Consider the following 24,665-nt stretch of genomic DNA (forward strand, 5'->3'; position numbering starts at 1 on the left):
TTTATCTTTGATTTTTGGCTGGAGACGTGAATCCAACACGTTCATTATTAACTTGACGATTACATCTGAAATCAACCTATGCTTGAAGTCCTAGGCTTATATGTATTGGACATTTTTTGTTGAACACTGGGTTGAATTGAAACGTTAGTTGTTACTAACTTCAAATGCCGTAGGCCTAAATAGTATCCTTGACGATATATCACTTATAAAGTAGGGTTATATTTTATTTGCCCTGTTAAACCTACTCTTTAAAGGACTTCGATAGCAACAGTGAATATATTTAGTTATTAATAGATAGATTCAATAATCATTCTCACGATAGCACATTGGCAGTAGTCAGTGACAAATACAAAGCTCAGCAGGGCTGACCTTAGTTAAAACCCTGGATGGGAGACTAATAGGTAACTGTACTGTAGATAGGTCAACTCTCCAGTAGAGGGTGCAGCCCAGCTTATCATTTTTTTTCTCTGATGGTGGATATAACATTGAAAATATGACGTTGTTTCAAAGGTACAAATTCAACATATTTTATACAAGGTGAAAATTGGTGACCATGATGACATAATCCTGTGGTTGAAATATTATCCTCAAAACAACAGTTTTGATGACTTTTAGTAGATTCTACGTCACAATGAGTTGACAAATTACGTTGAAACAACGTTGACTCAACCAGTTTGTGCCCAATGGGTATGGATTCCACAGCATAAACATTATTCATTACCAAGGCAGCAATCAAAACCCACAGGCAAATAAGTGGCTGGATGATTGTGAGATTGATACAATACACAACAGAAGCAGAAAACATGGTGTTTTTGACACCACCACCAACAGACCATGTCAGAACACTTTCAAAATGTAATCAAATTCTAAATGGCTCTGGTTCGGAAGTCGATTATCTGAATCAACTGTTGATTGTTGTTGACTCATCTTTCTGTGTTATTTTCCAATCATAACTGTAGAAAACCATTCATGACTACTTTTTGTACTCTCATTGTCATTTGTGATGATTGACTATCTATTCCTCTGCTCGGGCATTGGTTCACTGGCTGCATCTGTGGAATCAATTTCTGTAGACTACAGAATCCTTTGCGAAAATACAAAATATCTAATGAAAGAAACATAACATTGAACAGAGAAAATATATAGGCTGCGTCTGCAATGGCACCCTTTTCCCTAGGCACCCTTTTCTCTATATAGTGCACTACTTTTTGACCATTTTGGACTCAACCAAATACTTGCATAGCTATGATATTCAATGTACTCAATCACAAGACTCAATTTAAGATATTCCCATAGGGGACATCCTAAGGGAATGACGATATTAGTGTTGATTTAAGATTCTCAAACAGCTGTGGTAGTCAGACATTCAGACTAGCCCACAGCCCAATACACAGGTGTGGTCAATAACCCACTAGTCTGTTTCAGGATCAGTTTGTGCTGTTTAGCCAACTACGAGTAAAAATTCTACTTACAGTGCCTTCCGGAAGTATTCACACACCTTGACTTTTTCCACATTTGGTTGTGTTACAAGGTGGGCTTAAAATGGATTCAATTGTCATTTCTTGTCAACGATCGACACAAAATACTCTGTAATGTCAAAGCGGAAGAAAAACATTTGTAAAACATTTATGAAAAATAAAACACTAATATATTTTGATTACATAAGTATTAAACCAATACATGTTAGAATCAATTGATTACAGCTGTGAATATTTCTGGGAAAGTCTAAGAGCTTTGCACACCTGGATTATACAATATTTGCACATTATTCTTTAAAAGATTTTTTTACACTCCGTCAAGTTGGTTGTTGATCCTTGCTAGACAGCCATTTTCAAGCCTTGCCATAGATTTTCAAGACGATTTAAGTAAAAACTCAGGAACATTCAATGATGTATTGGTAAGCCATGCCAGCGTATATTTGGCCTTGGGTTCTAGGTTATTATCCTGCTGAAAGGAGAATTTGTCTCCCAGTTTGTTGGAAAGCAGACTGAACCAGGTTTTCCTCAGATTATTTTTATTTAAAAACATCCCTAGTCCTTGCCAATGACAAGCATACCCATAACATGATGCAGCCACCACCTTGCTTGAAAATATGAAGAGTGGTACTAAGTGACGTGTTGGATTTGCCCCAAACATAACACTTTTTTATTCACAACATAAAGTTTCACTTTAGTGCCTTATTGCATACAGGATGCATGTTTTGGAATATGTTTTATTCTATACAGCCTTCCTACTTTTCACTCTGTCATTTAGGTTAGTATTGTGGACTAAGTAAAGTCACCATTGGCCTCAAGGTGAAATCCCTGAGCGGTTTCCTTCCTCTCTGGCAAATGAGTTAGGAAGGATGCCTGTATCTTTGTAATGACTAGGTGTATTGATACACCATCCAAAGTGTAAGTAATAACTCCACCATGCTCAAAAGGATATTTAATGTCAGAATTTTTTTTTACCGATCTTCTAAACATTCCTGGTCTTTGTTGTTGAATCTGTGTTTGTAATTCACTGCTCGACTGAACGACCGTACAGATAATTGACTTATTGACTCAAGACATTTCAGCGTACATTTTTTAAATGAATTTGTAAAAATGCCTAAAAACATATTTGTACTTTGACATTATGGGGTAGCGTAGGCCAGTGACACAAAATCAAAATTTAATCCATTTTAAATTTAGGCTGTAACACGACAAAAATGTTCAACAATTCAAGGGGTGTGAAAACTTTGAAGGCACTGGAAGTAGAAGTTTTGCCCCATAACAAACAATGACCACTCCAATGACCACTCGTGAAGTCGTGGTGAGCACAGAGTAGTGAGGTGTGTGGTTTTTACCTGGGTGCGCTTTGTGCAGATGACTCTTCAATCGGCTCAGGTAAGCAGACTTAAAAGGACAGAGCTTGCATCTGAACGGCTTGTGGTGCCTGTGGTGAGACTGCACATGTTTGTCCAGACTGAGGAGAGAGACACAGACAAAGAGGAGCGAGAGTGAATGAGAAGAAAGGGTGGGAGACAGAGAGGGGGGGGGGGGGTCAGAGTGGGATGTAGAGAAAGAAACTTCTACACCAGGTGTGGGCAAACTACGGCCCATTCAATCCAGCCCACGGGAGGTTTGATAAAAACTTTCTTCTTTTTTTCTTTTTTTTTTACTCTTGAACGTCTAAAACTAGATAGAAAGTATGTAGAAATTAGAATGGACTTTTCCTGGCCTGCAAATGGATTTACAATCAAATAAATTACAAAAAATCTGTGCGCCGCTTGAAATTCTGTGGCCCTTGAGCCGAAATGTTTGCCGACCCCTGGTCTGCACATGTTTCAACACATCACAACAGAATACTTCCAAGGAAGCAGAGGGAAGCTGATTGTATCCAACTTGATTTTCCGAACCACAACTAGCAGAGAATTTCTAGTGACTATTGAACAGAGGCCATAGCAGAAAACCATCTACCATGGTCCCAGTATCCCTAGTGTATCTCTGTGTGTCTGACTGCAAACCACATAGAAGGGATCTGGGGAATATGAATGTGTTTTCATCCCAGCCTCTTGGGTGGCATAGGAACACATTTACTTTCTGGGTCAGCAATACAGTGGGACTACACAAGGGAGCTGAGATGAGGTCTTTCAGCTTTGGATAAGAAGACAAATTACACTATCAAAATGTCTGCCATGTCTACAGTGTCTCAATGGATTCTACTGGAGTGAGTTTTGGAGGAAATGTGCATTCCATCTAGCCTGGTGCAGGATCTCTTTGTGCTCTTTTCTACCCCGTTGCTCTGTCATTGTCAATCACAAACAGACTGGCACTTAGGCTACATTCCATCCAGAGTGTATGTCCGATATAAAGCACAGCTCAGATGACAGATGGCGTCGACAGATAGGGCTGCCGTGCTTCTAGCGCATAGGAAACTTTGCAGTATCTATCTTTTTTTGTGTTCTCTTACATTATTAATCCATCATTTTTTTGTGTTATTACAGCCAGGAAAAACTTTTGGATATCAGAACGGCGGTAACTCACCAGCATTACCAGCACTACGACCAGGAATACGACTTTCCTGAATCTGATCCTTTGTTCTTACCCCCCAGGGCAATTGAACTGATTTCAGAGGCTGACAAAAAAACACCGCCGGCGGAGGAGAGGTCCTTGGAGTGGACTTCTAGTCCGACACAGGAGGTGCGCACACCACCCATTTTACTCACTAAAGTTCAGTCTCTGGATAATAAAGTTTACGAGCTCAAGGCGAGGAATTCCTTCCAGAGAGACTTCAGGGATAGTAACATACTCTGTTTCACGGGAACATGGCTCTCTGTCTGAATTCATACAGCCAGTTAGGTTCTCAGTTCATCACGCAGAACATGAATAAATATCGCTCTGGGAAGAAGAAGGGCAGAGGTGTATGTTTCATGATTAACTACTCATGGTGTGATTGTGATAACATACAGGAACGTTTTGTTCACTTAACCTAGAATACCTCCAATCAAATGCTGACCGTATTACCTCCCAAGAGAATTCTCTCCGGTTAGTCACAGCCATGAATATTCCCCTGAAGCAGATACCACGACGGCCCTCAAAGAACTTCACTGGAATTTAAGCAAACTGAAAACCACATATACTGAGGCAGAATTTATTGTAGCTTGTGATTTTAACAAAGCAAATTTGAGAAAAACGCTACCGAAGTTCAATCAACACATTGACTGTAGAAGTCGTGTTGCTCAAACACTCGACCACTGCTACTCCAACTTCTAGGATGCCTACAAGACCCTCCCCAGCCCTCCCTTCGGCAAATCTGATCATGACTCCATTTTGCTCCTCCCTTCTTATGGGCATGAACTCAAACAGGAAGTATGCTAAGGACTAGTCAACGCAGGTCTGACCAATCGGAATCCACGCTTCAAGATTGTTTTGATCACGTGGATTGGGATATGTTCCAGGTACCTCCGAGAATAACATAGATGAATACACTGATATGGTGACTGAGCTTATCAAGAAGTGTATAGGAGATGTTGTACCGACTGTGACAATAAAAACCTACCCTAACTAGGAACCGTGGATAGATGGCAATATTCAAGCAAAACTGAAAGCTTGAACGCATTTAACCATGGCAAGGTGACTGAGATATGGCCGAATACAAACAGTGTAGTTATTCCCTTCATAAGGTAATCAAACAGGCAAAACGTCAGTATAAAGACAAAGTGGAGTTGCAATTCAAAGGCTCAGACACGAGACGCACACTTGAAGTCAAATACATTTAAACTCAGTTTTTCACAATTCCTGACATTTAATCCTAGTAAAAACTCCCTGTCTTAGGTCAGTTAGGATCACCACTTTATTTTAAGAATGTGAAATGTCAGAATGATAGTAGAGAGAAAGATTTATTTCAGCTTTTATTATTTTCATCACATTCCCAGTGGGTCAGAAGTTTACATACACTCAATTGGTATTTGGTAGCATTGCCTTTAAATTGTTAACTTGGAACATGCATTTCGGGTAGCCTTCCACAAGCTTCCCACAATAAGTTTGGTGAATTTTGTCCCATTCTTCCTGACAGAGCTGGTGTAACTGAGTCAGGTTTGTAGGCCTCCTTGCTCACACATGCTTTTTCAGTTCTGCCCACAAATGTTCTATAGGATTGAGGTCAGGGCTTTGTGATGGCAACTCGAATACCTTGACTTTGTTGTCCTTAAGCCATTTTGCCACAACTTTGGAAGTGTGCTTGGGGTCATTGTCCATTTGGAAGACCCATTTGCTACCAAGTTTTGACTTCCTGACTGATGTCTTGAGATATTGCTTCAATACATCCACAATTTTCTTCCCTCATGATGCCATCTATTTTGTGAAGTGCACCAGTCCCTCCTGCAGCAAAGCCCCTCCACAACATGATGCTGCCATACTTTTGTACCTGTTCCCTCCAGCATCTTCACAAGGTCCTTTGCTGTTGTTCTGGGATTGATTTGCACTTTTCGCACAAGTACGTTCATCTCTAGGAGACAGAACGTGTCTCCTTCCTGAGCGGTATGACGGCTGCGTGGTGTTTATACTTGCGTACTATTGTTTGTACAGATGAACGTGGTACCTTCAGCTGTTTGGAAATTGCTCCCAAGGATGAACCAGACTTGTGGAGGTCTACAATTTATTTTCTGAGGTCTTGGCTGATTTCCCCATGATGTCAAGCAAAGAGGCACGGAGTTCGAAGGTAGGCCTTGAAATAGATCCACAGTTACACCTCCAATTGACTCAAATTATGTCAATTAGCCTATCAGAAGCTTCAAAAGCAATGACATTATCTTCCGAAATGTTCCAAGCTGTTTAAAAGGCACAGTCAACTTAGTGTATGTAAACTTCTGATCCACTGGAATTGTGATACACTGGAATTGTGATACACTGAATTAAGTGAAATAATCTGTCTGTAAACAATTGTTGGAATAATTACTTGTGTCATGCACAAAGTAGATGTCATAAATGGCAAAACTATAGTTTGTTAACAAGAAATTTGTGGAATGGTTGAAAAACAAGTTTTAATGACTCCAACCTAAGTATATGTAAACTTCTGACTTCAACTGTATACACTAAGTGTACAAAACATTAGCAACCTAATACTGAGTTGCACCCCCTTTTGTCCTGAGAACAGCCCCAATTTGTTGGAGCATGGACTCTACAAGGTGTCGAAAGAGTTCCAGAGGGATGCTGGGCCATTTTCCCACACATTTTCCCACAGTCAAATCGGCTGATAGTGGATCCCTCCGAATAACCCAGGTCATCCCACAGATGCTCAATTGGATTGAGATTTGGTGACTGGGCAGGCCACTGCAGTAAGATGAATTCGCTGACATGTTTGTGGAACCATTTCTGGACAATCCTAGCCTTGTGGCATGGGGCATTATCCGGCTGAAAGAAATCTATTTGCACTGCTGCCGTGAAGTGCTGCACCTGATTGGTAATGATGTTCAGACATCCTGTGACATTCAAACATTGCTCCACTTTTATTAAGGGGTCCAATGTGTGCCATGAAAACAGCCTCAACACAATCACACCACCACCACCAGTGTGCAAAGTTGAAACACTGATGAATGTATGTACCCGTGTGGTTTTCTCCATACCCTAAGTCCTCCCATCAGTGAGAAACCGCAGGAACCAGGATTCATCAGACCAGGCAATATTTTTCCAATTCTCAAGTGTTCACAGTGTTTTCGTTCCTTAGCCCACTGCAACCGAGGTCTCTTGTTTTGATGCTGAAAGAAGTGGAACTGAAATACCACATTGTGTCAAGGTACGACGAGTTATTTTATGTCTTTGGGCATCAATGGTGTACCGGACTGTCAGTTGACTAACCGTAGTCAGTCTGTTGCTCTGCACAATTCGTGTCAGCCTCCTTTGTCTTCTTTCATCAATGGCCCGTTTTTGACCACTGGCTGGATGTCCTTTTGGTGGTGGACAAATCTTTATACACACAAGGAACTGTTGAGGGTGAAAAACGCAGCAGAATTGCAGTTCTTGACACACTCAAACAGGTGTGCCTGGCACCTACTACCATACCCCATTCAAAGGCACTTACATATTTTTTCTTACCTATTCACCCCCGGAATGTCAACATACACAATCCATGACTCAAGGCTTAAAAATCTTCCGTTAATCTCCTTCCGTTCATCTACACTGATTGAAGTGGATTTAACAGCTGACATCAATAAGGCTTTCACCTGGATTCACCTGGTTAGTCTATGTCATGGAAAGAGCAGGTGTTCCAAATGTTCTGTCCACCCAGTGTAATATAATATATTTAGCAGAATATTTTATCCAAATCAACTTACAGTCATGCGTGCATAAATTGTACGTATGGTCCCGGGATACAAGCCCACTAGCCTGGCGTTACAAGCTTAGGTGGGCTTAGGTGGTGTGCGTGGCATGGGGCATGGCAGGGTACATAGCAATGTGCTGGATTTTAGATAACAATTTAGAGGCCCCCATCTTGAGGTGTAGAGAAATGTTTTCATATTTATTCCTGGAATTCTACCAATATCTCCTTGGAGTTAAGTAAAAATGTAGTAGTTTTAAAGCTAATTTCCTGTGATTCCACATATTCTGCCATGGAGCTGAGAGAAAATTGTGCAGTTATAAGCATTTTGCCATGTGTTAACGCTGTGTTCTTTTGCTCAAATATAATAGCAAAATCAATACTGCTAAATTCATTGTTTTGGGAATTTTAGCTTTTATTTTGGTGAATGTTAGTTCTCAAAGATTATATTATAAAAAAATATATAGGTCCATTGTCTTTTCTACATATTATATATGGTTTTAGTCAGTGAAGTTTACAGTGATAACGTGTTTCCATCCCGTAAATGTATTTACAAAAAATATATATATTTATATGCAGTACCAGTCAAAAATTTGGACACCTACTCGTTCCATGTTTTTTCTTTATTTTTCCTATCTTCTACATTGTAGAATAATAGTGAAGACATCAAAACTATGAAATAACACATATGGAATCATGTAGTAACCCAAAATGTGTTAAACAAATCATAATAAATGTTTTATTTGAGATTATTTAAAGTAGCCACCTTTTGCCAGCTTTGCACACTCTTGGCATTCTCTCAACCAGCTTCATGAGGTATTGACCTGGAATGCATTTCAATTAACATGTGTGCATTGTTAAAAGTTAATTTGTGGAATTACTTTCCCTCCAGTCAGTTGTGTTGTGACAAGGTAAAGGTGGTATACAGAAGATATCCCTATTTGGTCAAATACAAAGTCAATATTATGGCAAGAACAGTTCAAATAAGCAAAAAGAAACGACAGTCCATCATTACTTTAAAACAAGTTTCTTCAAGTGCAGCCGCAAAAACCATCAAGCGCTATGATGAAACTACTGGTTCTCATGAAGACCGCCACAGGAAAGGAAGAAGCAGTTACTTCTGCTGCAGAGGATAAGTTCATTAGAGTTACCAGCCTCAGAAATTGCAGCCCAAATAAATGCTAACAGACACATCAAAACATCAACTGTTCAGAGGAGACCGCGTGAATCAAGCCTTAATGGTCGAATTATCGCAAAGAAACCACTATTAAAGGACACCAATAAGAAGAAGAGACTTGGTTGAGCCAAGAAACATGAGCAATGGACATTAGACCAGTGGAAATCTGTAATTTGGTTTGACGAGTCCAAATGTTTGATTTTTGGATCCATCCGCCGTGTCTTTGTGAGACACAGACTAGGTGAACGGATCATCTCTGCATGTGTGGTTCCCACTGTGAAGCATGGACGTGTGATGGTGTGGGGGTGCTTTGCTGGTGACACTGTTGATGATTTATTTTGAATTCAAGGCACACTTAACCAGCATGGCTACCACAGGCATTCTGCAGCAATACGTAATCCCAGTTGGACTATCATTCGTTTTTCAACAGGACAATGACCTCCAGGCTGTGTAAGGGCTATTTGACCAAGAAGGAGAGTGATGGAGTGCTGCATCAGATGGTCTGGCCTCCATAATCACCCAAACTCAACACAGTTGAGATAATTTGGAGTTGAGTGAAGGAAAAGCAGCCAAAAAGTGCTCAGCATATTGTGGGAACTCCTTCAAGACTGCTGGAAAAGCATACCAGGTGAAGCTGGTTGAGAGAATGCCAAGAGTGTGCTACTTTGAAGAATCTCAAATATAAAATATATTTTAAATGGTTTAAAACTTTACATTGCGCATGGTGATCTTAGGCTTGTGTGCGGCTGCTTGGTCATGGAAACCCATTTAATGAAGCCCCAGACTAACAGCTCGTGCTGATGATGCTTCCAGAGGCAGTTTGGAACTTGGTAGTGAGTGTTGCAACCGAGGACAATTTTTACATGCTACAGCACTCGGCAGTCCCGTTCTGTGAGCTTGTGAGGCCTACCACATTGCGCCTGAGCCGTTGTTGCTCCTATACTCTTCCACTTCACAATAACAGCACTTACATTTGACCGGGGCAAATCTAGCACTGCATAAATTTGAAGAATTGCTGGAAATATGTGACGTTGAAAGTCATATATGACGTTGAAAGTCACGGAGCTCTTTAGTAAGGCCATTCTACAGCCAATGTTTGTCTATGGAGATTGCATGTCTGTGTGCTCGGTTTTATACACCTGTCAGCAACGGGTGTGGCTGAAGTAGCTGAATCCACTAATTTGAAGGCCATGACTTTTGGCCATGTAGTGTAGAATGGTAGTCATCTTACATTTGGGAACTTCACAGACCTATAGATCAAACAACAACCATGAAAAAAGTATGCTCCCTCCCTCAGTTGCCTATGCACATCAACAAAAACAAGATCAACTAATGCTAGCCAGAGAGAGATGAGATCAAATCTAACGAGGGAACACTAGATAAACCCCCTCAAACTTTGCAGCTAGTTGGCCGTCAAAATTGCACTGTTAAACGATGGGGAGTAACGTTAGTAGCCTGCACTTCCTTCTGCAAGTTGTCTGCCTGGACTAACCCACATTTTGACAACTGAATGGGAACTTTCCTGCCTGCCTGCCAAATACATTGACTGACAGCTAAGAGATGTGCTAACTGTGCATAAGTTCAGCATAGCTAGCTAGCAACACGATTCACGTGTCTGTACACTTTCCCACCACTGCTCACTGTAAACGGGACAAACAAATGCAAAGCAATTGAAGTTGAATTCAATGATGCAAATGCATCAGCCTGTAATTTCATTGAGTAGAACTCAACTGTTGACTTGCTTGTGTGTCCTATTCGGCCCGCAGGCCTTGTGTTTGACACTTACGCTAGCCAATTAGCCAAGTTATGACTGACTTGTGATCATTGCCCTTGCTAGTTTGATTGTATTGACATTCCCAGCCTTAGTTACAGTAATCAGTTTTTGCTCAAAATATTGAGTCGTTGAAATTGAAACAGTGTATCCCGAATGAGTGGAGGCAGCAAAAAATGAACCAGGCCAGCTGTGATTTACAACCTGATAGCAATATTTTTTGGACTACCAAGTACTGGTGAATTATATTAATTATGCATTGAACTGCATCTATCTATTCTGCCAACACTGTACGTCATAGAATTTTGAGTCAAATAGAACCTATTTGTAAAACCTCTTATAAAGTTGGTTTTGTAGCATAAACTAGGCATTTTATATTTTTGACTGATAATATGATTGTCTGTTTGTTTCACATTTGCAAAGTAGTTAAAACACTGTCAGTTCCACTTTAAGTTTATATTATGTCCTCTTACTTGTGTCTGAAGGGGGAGACGAACTGGCAGTACTGGCAGCTGTACTTGTCCTCTCTGGTGAACATGGCCATGGCTGAGTGGCTCCTCTCGTGGGACCTCAGCCCCTGCATGGACATGAAGACACGGTCGCACTGGGCACACGGGTGTCCCCCCGTCAGCCTCTCCTTCACCTGGTCAACGGGCAACACCGCCGCCCCAACCACCGGTGACATCCCAACTGCCATCTCTGCCGTCTCCATGGCAACAGCAGCCCCGGCGACCACCGGGCACATCGCAACGGCCACCATCGTCAGGTCCTTGGGGACTGACTCCATGACAGAGTTGTTGGTCACCTCTTCCACCTCCCCGTTAGTGAGGCTGCTCTCAGCCGGGATGGTGGACAACGGCACATCTGCGACTTCCTGCTGTTGAAACATTAGAAGATAAATATTTACTCTCAATTTCCATTTCACAAATATGCTCTGGCAAGTAACATGACATCCAGACTAGAGGTCGACCGATTAAGCGGAATGGCCGATTAATTAGGGCCGATTTCAAGTTTTCATAACAATCGGAAATCGGTATTTTTGGACACTGGTATTTGGTATTTTTTTAGTTAACTATACATGGTTGACGATATTACTAGATATTATTTAGCGTGTCATACATAATCTGACTGAGCATACAAGCATACAAGTATCTAAGTATCTGACTGAGCGGTGGTAGGCAGAAGCAGGCGCGGAAACATTCATTCAAACAGCACTTTAGTGCGTTTTGCCAGCAGGTCTTCCTTGTGCGTCAAGAATTGCGCTGTTTATGACTTTAAGCCTATCAACTCCCGTGTTCCTGGTTTGAGACCAGGTAGGGGCGAGGAGGGGGACGGAAGCTATACTGTTACACTGGCAATCCTAAAGTGCCTATAAGAACATCCAATAGTCAAAGATATATGAAATACAAATGGTGTAGAGAGAAATAGTCCTATAATTCCTATAATAACTACAACCTAAAACTTCTTACCTGGGAATATTGAAGACTCATGTTAAAAGAAACCACCAGCTTTCATATGTTCTCATGTTCTGAGCAAGGAACATAAACATTAGCTTTCTTACATGGCAAATATTGCACTTTTAATTTATTCTCCAACACTTTGTTTTTGCATTATTTAAACCAAATTGAACATGTTTCATTATTTATTTGAGACTAAATTGATTTTATTGATGTATTATATTAAGTTAAAATATGTGTTCATTTCATATGGTTGTAATTGTCATTATTACAAATAAAATTAAAATTGGCCGATTAATCGGCATCGCCTTTTTGGTCCTCCAATAATCGGTATCGGCGTTGAAAAATCATAATTGGTCGACCTCTAATCCAGACTCATGTACTGTACTGCGAAATGTTGCCATTGTACGGGAGGTGAGTAACCTTGCCTGTGACCTAGGCACCTTGCCTGCGACCTAGGCTTTAGCTCAGGCTAAAACAGTCTTGATATTCAAAGAGCACCTGGAATCGAACTCAGTCAGTCACACCTTTGTGGCGGTTATTTGATTCCTGATTTATTTGCCATAGAAAACTAACTTTGCCTTCCTGTAACTGAAGAGGCCTCCTACCAGGAGACCAGAGACCACAGCCTGCCCTAAAAATGTTTTGCAATGGAAAACAGAAATGAACATTTCTTATTAGAGTCCAAATCAAATCAAAATCAAATCAAATTTTATTTGTCACATACACATGGTTAGCAGATGTTAAATGCGAGTGTAGCGAAATGCTTGTGCTTCTAGTTCCGACAATGCAGTGATAACCAACAAGTAATCTAACTAACAATTCCAAAACTACTGTCTTATACACAGTGTAAGGGGATAAGGAACATGTACATAAGGATATATGAATGAGTGATGGTACAGAGCAGCATACAGTAGATGGTATCGAGTACAGTATATACATATGAGATGAGTGTGTAGACAAAGTAAACAAAGTGGCATAGTTAAAGTGGCTAGTGATACATGTGTAAGTCGCTCTGGATAAGAGCGTCTGCTAAATGACTTAAATGTAAATGTAAATGTGTTACATAAGGATGCAGTCGATGATGTAGAGTACAGTATATACATATGCATATGAGATGAATAATGTAGGGTAAGTAACATTATATAAGGTAGCATTGTTTAAAGTTGCTAGTGATATATTTACATCATTTCCCATCAATTCCCATTATTAAAATGGCTGGAGTTGGGTCAGTGTCAATGACAGTGTGTTGGCAGCAGCCACTCAATGTTAGTGGTGGCTGTTTAACAGTCTGATGGCCTTGAGATAGAAGCTGTTTTTCAGTCTCTCGGTCCCAGCTTTGATGCACCTGTACTGACCTCGCCTTCTGGATGATAGCGGGGTGAACAGGCAGTGGTTCGGGTGGTTGATGTCCTTGATGATCTTTATGGCCTTCCTGTAACAACGGGTGGTGTAGGTGTCCTGGAGGGCAGGTAGTTTTCCCCGGTGATGCGTTGTGCAGTCCTCACTACCCTCTGGAGAGCCTTACGGTTGAGGGCGGAGCAGTTGCCGTACCAGGCGGTGATACAGCCCGCCAGGATGCTCTCGATTGTGCATCTGTAGAAGTTTGTGAGTGCTTTTGGTGACAAGCCGAATTTCTTCAGCCTCCTGAGGTTGAATAGGCGCTGCTGCGCCTTCTTCACGACGCTGTCAGTGTGAGTGGACCAATTCAGTTTGTCTGTGATGTGTATGCCGAGGAACTTAAAACTAGCTACCCTCTCCACTACTGTTCCATCGATGTGGATAGGGGGGTGTTCCCTCTGCTGTTTCCTGAAGTCCACAATCATCTCCTTAGTTTTGTTGACGTTGAGTGTGAGGTTATTTTCCTGACACCACACTCCGAGGTCCCTCACCTCCTCCCTGTAGGCCGTCTCGTCGTTGTTGGTAATCAAGCCTACCACTGTTGTGTCGTCCGCAAACTTGATGATTGAGTTGGAGGCGTGCGTGGCCACGCAGTCGTGGGTGAACAGGGAGTACAGGAGAGAGCTCAGAACGCACCCTTGTGGGGCCCCCGTGTTGAGGATCAACGGGGAGGAGATGTTGTTGCCTACCCTCACCACCTGGGGGCGGCCCGTCAGGAAGTCCAGTACCCAGTTGCACAGGGCGGGGTCGAGACCCAGGGTCTCGAGCTTGATGACGAGCTTGGAGGGTACTATGGTGTTGAATGCCGAGCTGTAGTCGATGAACAGCATTCTCACATAGTTGTTTCAGTCTGTTTTCTTCCATTTCGTGCCTAATGAATACGACCTCAGGCTGCCCTGGTCTGTACGTCCCACTTCCTTGATCTGGGAAAGCAAAATATTTGGTTTCTGTCCTGTCTCTCACACACACACACACACACACACACACACACACACACACACACACACACACACACACACACACACACACACACACACACACACACACACACACACACACACACACACACACACACACACACACACACACACACACACACACACACACACAGGCTTTTTATGGCCTACGGGAAGCTCACTATTTCTGCTGAAGGACCTGACCCTGCACTTCATAGGACCATAAATAAGATGGGCGTCCACAGTGCTGCCCAGCCTTGTATCATCAGCCTATTCTCACCAACTCTATGAGAGCGCTAGGGGACAGACCAGGGCCAGTCACAATGTAAATGGCAAGAGTACAAATTGGTACAGAAAGTTCTAATAGCCTTCATGTTCATATGAAACTAATATAGTAGAATTATTCCCTTTCATTTGTGTTTCTCTGGCAGACTTCATATCATCATATTTAAAAAAAAATCCAGCACACCTATGGCCAAAACTCAAAGGCGAGCATGCATGTGATTCATTTCAGAATGCCTTGTTTTGAATTATAATGACCCAACCAGGCGGGTTGTCCACTTTGACGCCTCTCTCAATTCAAAGGTGTCTATTTTCAAAGGTGTTGTTGTTTTGTTTTTTAATTGGAAGAGGTAGCTAAGTGTTGAGGCTTTACCATTCATACTAAATTAGACCAATTTGTCCACTTATGGAAACACAACATCACTATCAGCAAAGATGATTGTAGATATGGACTATCCTGCTAGCATACAGTCAGGCTCGGATTAATTCAAAATACACCAGAGAACATAATTTGGCCACAGAGGATAAATCGTTTCTTCCGGAGACACCTGAAACCCCACCTCTTTAAGGAATACCTAGGATAGGATAAGTAATCCCTCTCACCCCCCCCCCCCTTTAAGATTTAGATGCACTATTGTAAAGTGACTGTTCCACTGGATGTCATGAGGTGAATGCACCAATTTGTAAGTCGCTCTGGATAAGAGCGTCTGCTAAATGACTTAAATGTAAATGTCTAAAAAAAAATATATAACTGTGGATTGTTTTATCACAAGCACATACAGGTAACTGCCAAAATAAAGGAAACACCAACATAGTGTCTTAAAAGGGTGTTAGGTCACCATGAGCTGCCAGAACAGCTTTAATGTGACTTCGCATAGATTCTACAAGTGGACCTAAACCATACCAGGAAAATGCACCCCCACACCATAACATATACATATACTTTGTATCCTTCATTTACTCAAATGTTTCCTTTATTTCGTCAGTTATCGGTATGCCTACAGTTGGGAAGGCTTCAATTTGGGCAGCATTAGGGCTGTTGCGGTGCTCCACAATGGCAGTCTTGAGTCATGACTGCAGTAAAAATTTCCAGTGATTGTTGAGTCACAGTAATCTCCTTTTATGCAGCCTGGACATGTGTTGGTAGGACCCAACTCGCTAACGACCATCAGGTCGCTAATGGCCTGGTACTCAGGGCTCCATTGTCCTTCTAACCACTCTGACAGCAATGCAAATGCTAGAGAAAACCCCATCAAACACTTATCATCGAAACAGTAGGTGTTTTTATAATTCACCTCACTGTGATTTGATCAATTCGAAGAAAGAAGTTCAGCATGTGGAAAACATGGTCATTGTGGATGTTGTTTCAAAGCCTAACACAATGAAATGGACTTTCTAATGATCAATTTAAAACACCCATGTGCATTTTAGAGAAACCCTGAATTACAATAATGATTGTACTGTTATAAAGATTGTGCAGAAAAACCATTCGAAAAAAGAAAAACTGGATTTAAGATGTCTTTGGTACATAATTGGTCTAGCCTACCTCCAAAATTAAACACATTTTAGTAAATCGCCTTTGAATGTGGACTGTATTACTATGCACACTGACTGGGCTGGTTACCTTATGCTATGATCCAAAATGTTCTATTCGTGAGTCTGGGAGAGAATGTACAGGCCTAGGCGATGCTGTGGGTTCACTGACTATGCAGGGCGTCTAAGCCTACAATTATAGTTATTTTGTATTTGATATTGAATAGCCTAGTAATAGGGACTTAAAATCCCAATTAAAAGGCTGACACATTTACCGTTAGCTACAGAATATCTCACCCCTGTGCGTTTCCATATCCTCTCTCTCCTTCACATCCCTTTCTCCAGCGTGCTGAGAGAGTGGCTGTCAACAATTTAATGATATATGTTTTGTTGTGAATACATGCTACTATCGATGTTCCCGAACAGATTTCACTAGGTTTCCCAAATTAAGCACTGGGTAAATGCAAGAACAGGGTTGGAGAGCCCATGGCATACAGAGTTTGGGCGGAATATCACCTGTCGGGCAGTGGTTGATTAATGGTGAAATAACCGGAGTAGCCTGAAGAAGGAACCAGTGGAAAGTGGCATCCATTCACTATTTGAGTGCATATGGATGACATGTCTTTTGGAAACAAATTTCACATCTTAATAAAGACTAGATTAAATTGAGAATAGTGAAAATATGATCACTTGTTGAGAGTGTGCAGCCTGAGGCAAGCAACAGAGTGCAAGCTTTTTTTGCTACTTTCTCAAATCATCAACAGCCTATAGTTGTATCATGCAGCCCATATATGTTTTGATTTCTAAGACATTATAAGGTTTGTTTCATTCATTTACATTACATTTAAGTCATTTAGCAGACGCTCTTATCCAGAGCGACTTACAAATTGGTGCATTCACCTTATGACATCCAGTGGAACAGTCACTTTACAATAGTGCATCTAAATCTTAAAGGGAGGGGGGGGGATACTTATCCTATCCTAGGTATTCCTTAAAGAGGTGGGGTTTCAGGTTTCTCCGGAAGGTGATGATTGACTCCGCTGTCCTGGCGTCGTGAGGGAGTTTGTTCCACCATTGGGGGGCCAGAGCAGCGAACAGTTTTGACTGGGCTGAGCGGGAGCTGTACTTCCTCAGTGGTAGGGAGGCGAGCAGGCCAGAGGTGGATGAACGCAGTGCCCTTGTTTGGGTGTAGGGCCTGATCAGAGCCTGGAGGTACTGAGGTGCCGTTCCCCTCACAGCTCCGTAGGCAAGCACCATGGTCTTGTAGCGGATGCGAGCTTCAACTGGAAGCCAGTGGAGAGAACGGAGGAGCGGGGTGATGTGAGAGAACTTGGGAAGGTTGAACACCAGACGGGCTGCGGCGTTCTGGATGAGTTGAAGGGGTTTAATGGCACAGGCAGGGAGCCCAGCCAACAGCGAGTTGCAGTAATCCAGACGGGAGATGACAAGTGCCTGGATTAGGACCTGCGCCGCTTCCTGTGTGAGGCAGGGTCGTACTCTGCGGATGTTGTAGAGCATGAACCTACAGGAACGGGCCACCGCCTTGATGTTGGTTGAGAATGACAGGGTGTTGTCCAGGATCACGCCAAGGTTCTTAGCGCTCTGGGAGGAGGACACAATGGAGTTGTCAACCGTGATGGCGAGATCATGGAACGGGCAGTCCTTCCCCGGGAGGAAGAGCAGCTCCGTCTTGCCGAGGTTCAGCTTGAGGTGGTGATCCGTCATCCACACTGATATGTCTGCCAGACATGCAGAGATGCGATTCGCCACCTGGTCATCAGAAGGGGGAAAGGAGAAGATTAGTTGTGTGTCGTCTGCATAGCAATGATAGGAGAGACCATGTGAGGTTATGACAGAGCCAAGTGACTTGGTGTATAGCGAGAATAGGAGAGGGCCTAGAACAGAGCCCTGGGGGACACCAGTGGTGAGAGCGCGTGGTGAGGAGACAGATTCTCGCCACGCCACCTGGTAGGAGCGACCTGTCAGGTAGGACGCAATCCAAGCGTGGGCCGCGCCGGAGATGCCCAACTCGGAGAGGGTGGAGAGGAGGATCTGATGGTTCACAGTATCGAAGGCAGCCGATAGATCTAGAAGGATGAGAGCAGAGGAGAGAGAGTTAGCTTTAGCAGTGCGGAGCGCCTCCGTGATACAGAGGAGAGCAGTCTCAGTTGAATGACTAGTCTTGAAACCTGACTGATTTGGATCAAGAAGGTCATTCAGAGAGAGATAGCGGGAGAGCTGGCCAAGGTCGGCACGTTCAAGAGTTTTGGAGAGAAAAGAAAGAAGGGATACTGGTCTGTAATTGTTGACATCGGAGGGATCGAGTGTAGGTTTTTTCAGAAGGGGTGCAACTCTCGCTCTTTTGAAGACGGAAGGGACGTAGCCAGCGGTCAGTGATGAGTTGATGAGCGAGGTGAGGTAAGGGAGAAGGTCTCCGGAAATGGTCTGGAGAAGAGGGGAGGGGATACGGTCAAGCGGGCAGGTTGTTGGGCGGCCGGCCGTCACAAGACGCGAGATTTCATCTGGAGAGAGAGGGGAGAAAGAGGTCAGAGCACAGGGTAGGGCAGTGTGAGCAGAACCAGCGGTGTCGTTTGACTTAGCAAACGAGGATCGGATGTCGTCGACCTTCTTTTCAAAATGGTTGACGAAGTCGTCTGCAGAGAGGGAGGAGGGGGGGGGAGGAGGATTCAGGAGGGAGGAGAAGGTGGCAAAGAGCTTCCTAGGGTTAGAGGCAGATGCTTGGAATTTAGCGTGGTAGAAAGTGGCTTTAGCAGCAGAGACAGAGGAGGAAAATGTAGAGAGGAGGGAGTGAAAGGATGCCAGGTCCGCAGGGAGGCGAGTTTTCCTCCATTTCCGCTCGGCTGCCCGGAGCCCTGTTCTGTGAGCTCGCAATGAGTAATCGAGCCACGGAGCGGGAGGGGAGGCCCTAGCCGGCCTGGAGGATAGGGGACATAGATAGTCAAAGGATGCAGAGAGGGAGGAGAGGAGGGTTGAGGAGGCAGAATCAGGAGATAGGTTGGAGAAGGTTTGAGCGGAGGGAAGAGATGATAGGATGGAAGAGGAGAGAGTAGCGGGGGAGAGAGAGCGAAGGTTGGGACGGCGCGATACCATCCGAGTAGGGGCAGTGTGGGAGGTGTTGGATGAGAGCGAGAGGGAAAAGGATACAAGGTAGTGGTCGGAGACTTGGAGGGGAGTTGCAATGAGGTTAGTGGAAGAACAGCATCTAGTAAAGATGAGGTCGAGCGTATTGCCTGCCTTGTGAGTAGGGGGGGAAGGTGAGAGGGTGAGGTCAAAAGAGGAGAGGAGTGGAAAGAAGGAGGCAGAGAGGAATGAGTCAAAGGTAGACATGGGGAGGTTAAAGTCGCCCAGAACTGTGAGAGGTGAGCCGTCCTCAGGAAAGGAGCTTATCAAGGCATCAAGCTCATTGATGAACTCTCCGAGGGAACCTGGAGGGCGATAAATGATAAGGATGTTAAGCTTGAAAGGGCTGGTAACTGTAACAGCATGGAATTCAAAGGAGGCGATAGACAGATGGGTAAGGGGAGAAAGAGAGAATGACCACTTGGGAGAGATGAGGATCCCGGTGCCACCACCCCGCTGACCAGAAGCTCTCGGGGTGTGCGAGAACACGTGGGCGGACGAAGAGAGAGCAGTAGGAGTAGCAGTGTTGTCTGTGGTGATCCATGTTTCCGTTAGTGCCAAGAAGTCGAGGGACTGGAGGGAGGCATAGGCTGAGATGAACTCTGCCTTGTTGACCGCAGATCGGCAATTCCAGAGGCTACCGGAGACCTGGAACTCCACGTGGGTCGTGCGCGCTGGGACCACCAGATTAGGGTGCTAGCTGGCAGTGGGTGCGTTGTTGACACTACACTAATCAAGTCGTTCCGTTGAGTGTAATAGTTTCTACAGTGCTGCTATTCGGGGGCTAGCTGGCTTGCTAGTAGTGCTGTTTACGTTACGTTGCGTTAAAAGAACGACAATAGCTGGCTAGCTAACCTAGAAATCGCTCTAGACTACACAATTATCTTTGATACAAAGACGGCTATGTAGCTAGCTATGTAGCTAGCTACGATCAAATAAATCAAACCGTTGTACTGTAATGAAATGAAAATGTGATACTACCTGTGAATGCGACCGGGTTGTTGAGTTCTATTCAGAAGACGTAGGCTAGCGTTGGCTAGCTGTTGGCTAGCTAGCAGAGTCTCCTACGTTAAGGACGACAAATCGCTGGCTAGCTAACCTCGGTAAATTAAGATAATCACTCTAAGACTACACACTCTAAACCTAAACAACACAATTATCTTGGAACGAAGATACGAAGACAGCAAAGACAGCTATGTAGCTAGCTAACACTACACTGATCAAGACGTTCAGTTGAGTGTAATAGTTTTCCCAGTGCAGCTAATCAGTGGACGTTAGCTAGCTGGCTAGTGAAGACTACGTTAGGACGGCGAAATACGATAATTACGCAATTATCTTTGATACAAAGACGGCTATGTAGCTAGCTGAGAAGAAATTGCTAAGATTAGACAAATCAAACCGTTGTGCTATAATGAAATGTAAAAAGTTATACTACCTGCGGGAGCGAAGCCCCCGATGCGACCAAGCCGATGCGACCAAGCCTTGACAACTAAAGTTGCAAAAATCTCTAAATCTAGCATATAGGACCTTTTTCAAATTAACACTTTTAAGCTCAAAATAGCCACTTCATATGTTCACTCGCTCCAGATGGGAAACATATATTTTATTCAGCTATGATCATTTATAATCTTATTACTATAAAATCATATAATATAAAATAATGGCATGGGACTTATAAGCATATCTTCTCTGCTAAATGATCTTATCCTTATCTCAGCATAAGCAGCACCCACCCGTAGCACCCACTCCAGCAGGTATTTCTCACTGGTCACCCCCAAAGCCAATTCTTCCTTTGGCCGGCTTTCCTTCCAGTTCTCTGCTGCCAATGACTGGAACGAACTGAAAAAAAAATCACTGAAGCTGGAGACTCATATCTCCCTCACGAGCTTTAAGCACCAGCTGTCAGAGCAGCTCACAGATCACTGCACCTGTACATAGCCCATCTGTAAATAGTCCATCCAACTACCTCATCCTCATACTGTATTTATTTATTTATCTTGCTCCTATGCACCCCAGTATCTCTACTTGCACATTCATCTTCTGCACATCTACCATTCCAGTGTTTAATTGCTAAATTATAATTACGTCGCCACCATGGCCTATTTATTGCCTTACCTCCCTTATCCTACATCATTTGCACATACTGTATATAGACTTTTTCAACTGTATTATTGACTGTATGTTTGCTTACTCCATGTGTAACTCTGTGTTGTTGTATGTGTCGAGCTGCTTTGCTTTATCTTGGCCAGGTCGCAGTTGCAGATGAGAACATGTTCTCAACTAGCCTACCTGGTTAAATAATGGTGAAATAAAAAAATAAAAAAAGAATGAACAATCCTACAGTGTCATGTTGGTATGAAGAGATTTGGGAGAAAGGCGCAGGAATGCGCAATTAAAAATAAAAATTACGCCCAAATTACGGTGTGCCGTGTAAAGGCATGGGCACAAAGACCAAGCAAACACCTAGTAAAACACAGGGTAGAAACCCAAAACAAAAGAGCGAGGAGTACCTCAAATAAATAACACACGTGCACAATGATTAACACCTGGGACGAGACCAGTAATCATCTGCGCAATCCACAATGGCAGGAAAGCCTAAACACACAGCACAGGTACTCACACACACCAACAGACATAGTAACAATAATGGACAGCCAAATGGAAACCAAAGGGCACACTTATACAAGTACTAATCAGTGGGAATAGGGGACAGGTGTGCGTAATGAAAGTTCCGGAGGGATCTGTGATATACAGCCAATGGCATGACGCATAGCCAGATAACATACAGTAGGCCATCCCATATTTTGTTCTTCTGAAACAAAATGTCTTCCTATCATAATGTTTCTTTGGACCTGCTAAAATAAAAAATGGATTTATTGTGATGGTGTGTATTAAACTGATTTATTCTACTTTTTAATTTTTTTTAACGTAGATGTTCCAAAGGTACGCATCAGTGGCTTGTATGCAAGGAGACGCTAAATGTGTTTATGTTAATTAACGGTCAATTACAGTGAGACCGGCACACTTTTGCATGACAATAACCGTCTGGCAAAATGTAATTACCGCCACAGCCCTAGGCAGCACGCTTGCCAAATATAGAACAGCTTGTTGCTTTGTGGCCATAGACATGTAGCATAATCCATAGAAGGGTTTTAGAACCTTTTTTTTAGAATAATGGATCCCAGTCCTGCCTTGACTGTGAACTGCCATCTCTGGATTATATTTCTATAGTTAGTTGCAGCTGTAATTTTGCCTAAAGCAAACTTCAAAATACAATTTTGGGGAGAATGTACAAATCGGAATGCAAATGCCTACTGTTGAAAAGAGAAGACTAATCTTTCTGTAGAAGCAATATAACAATTAATTCTCAACAACTCCAAACTTTAAGCGACCCTCGCCATTTTTTAAATCAAAGTAGCTTATCTTCAGATAGGATATTGCCATGACGAGTGCATCGGCCATAACCGGTAAGTCAGTGTGTCACTGGAAAGTTTATTTAGAAGCCTACTATAGCCTGCAATACATACGGTTGAAGTCGGAAGTTTACATACACCTTAGCCAAATACATTTAAACTCTGTTTATCACAATTCCTGACATTTAATCCAAGTAAAAAATGACCTGACTAGTATCCCTGTCCCTGCCGCTGAAAACCATCCCCACAGCATGATGATGCCACCACCATGCTTCACCGTAGGGATGGTGCCAGTTCCCTCCAGATGTGATGCTTGGCATTCAGGCCAAAGAAGTTGAGTCTTGGTTTCATCAGACCAGAGAATCTTGTTTCTCATGGTCTGAGAGTCTTTTAGGTGCCTTTTGGCAAATTCCAAGCGGGCTGTCATGTGCCTTTTACTGAAGAGTGGCTTCCTTCTGGCCACTCTACCATAAAGGCCTGATTGGTGGAGTGTTGCAGAGATGGTTGTCCTTCTGGAAGGTTCTCCCATCTCCACAGAATAACTCTGGAGCTCGGTCAGAGTGACCATCAGGTTCTTGATCACCTCCCTGACCATGGCCCTTCTCCCCCGATTGCTCAGCTTGGCTGGGCGGCCAGCTCTAGGAAGTGACTTGGTGGTTTCAAACTCCTTGTATTTAAGAATGATGAAGGCCACTGAGTTCTTGGGGACCTTCAATACTGCAGAAATTATGTGGTACCCTTCCCCAGATCTGTGTCTCAACACAATCCTGTCATGGAGCTCTACGGAAAATTCCAGGCTTAGTTTTTGCTCTGACATGCATTGTCAACTGTGGGACCTTATATTTTAACTGACCTTTATTTAACTGGGCAAGTCAGTTAAGAACAAATTCTTATTTTCAATGACGGCCTAGGAACAGTTGGTTAACTGCCTTGTTCAGGGACAGAGCGACAGATATAGACGGGTGTGTGCCTTTCTAAATCATGTCCAATTAATTGAATTTACCACAGGTGGACTCCAATCAGGTTGTAGAAACATCTCAAGGATGATCAATGGAAACAGGATACACCTGAGCTCAATTTTGGGTCTCATAGCAAAGGGTCTAAATACTTATGTAAATAACTCCTTTTTAATTTAGCTAATATTTTTCTTACTTTTGAACTATTTTGAACTCAAATCCTTAGGGCCTATGATTTCTTAATCCGGCCCTGCATACAGTCACTGCTCTGCCTGTCCAGTCCTCACTCTGCTTGCTCCGCTCACCCGCTTCTCGTGAGTTTTTCACTTTAGTTGGGGGCAAATTTACAGCGTTTTTGGTATGAAGATGGCTTCTCTCGCTCTCTTTTTTTTTTTTTGGGGGGGGGTGTAAAATAAACATACGAACAACAATTTACAAACACCCCTATCCTTAGTGCCTGCATTGTTTGCCACATGGACTTAAATTATGCCAATTCGTTTTTTTCTCAATCGCCCACGCTATATTTCAATAATAAATCATTCAATTTTTCCATTGTGTTAATGATGGCAGATTACGTTTTTTCAAGATGAGAAGGGAATCGTCCAGCCCATCGGGTATCTAACTACACCCCCATATTCCGTGTTCTGAAATATGCAGACAGACGGATTAAAAGTAAGTGTGCATAACTTTTGGACTTTACAGCATTCCCAGAAAGCATAGATTATTGAATCATTGTTAGTTCTAGACTTAAGATATGACTCTGCCGTTGTACTGTAGAATGTGTAAATTTAGTCTTTTG

At 42.9% G+C, this 24,665-nt stretch overlaps 1 protein-coding gene across 4 annotated transcripts in view; it reads right to left on the minus strand.

Moving 5' to 3' along the window:
* LOC124048555 (zinc finger protein 462-like) overlaps positions 1 to 24,665 on the minus strand; it is a 90,832-nt gene that overhangs the window by 19,614 nt on the left and 46,553 nt on the right. For 3 of the 4 annotated variants that reach the window (XM_046369468.1, XM_046369465.1, XM_046369464.1), the window contains exons 5-6: positions 11,201 to 11,604; positions 2,828 to 2,946 (exon numbers count right to left, since the gene is read on the minus strand). In XM_046369468.1, the coding sequence (XP_046225424.1) occupies positions 2,828 to 2,946; positions 11,201 to 11,604 (523 nt within the window). The remainder of the gene's footprint in view (positions 1 to 2,827; positions 2,947 to 11,200; positions 11,605 to 24,665) is intronic. The other variant, XM_046369467.1, reaches the window with a different exon arrangement.

This window comes from Oncorhynchus gorbuscha, linkage group LG11, assembly GCF_021184085.1.
Source record: "Oncorhynchus gorbuscha isolate QuinsamMale2020 ecotype Even-year linkage group LG11, OgorEven_v1.0, whole genome shotgun sequence".
Lineage (NCBI taxonomy): Eukaryota > Metazoa > Chordata > Actinopteri > Salmoniformes > Salmonidae > Oncorhynchus > Oncorhynchus gorbuscha.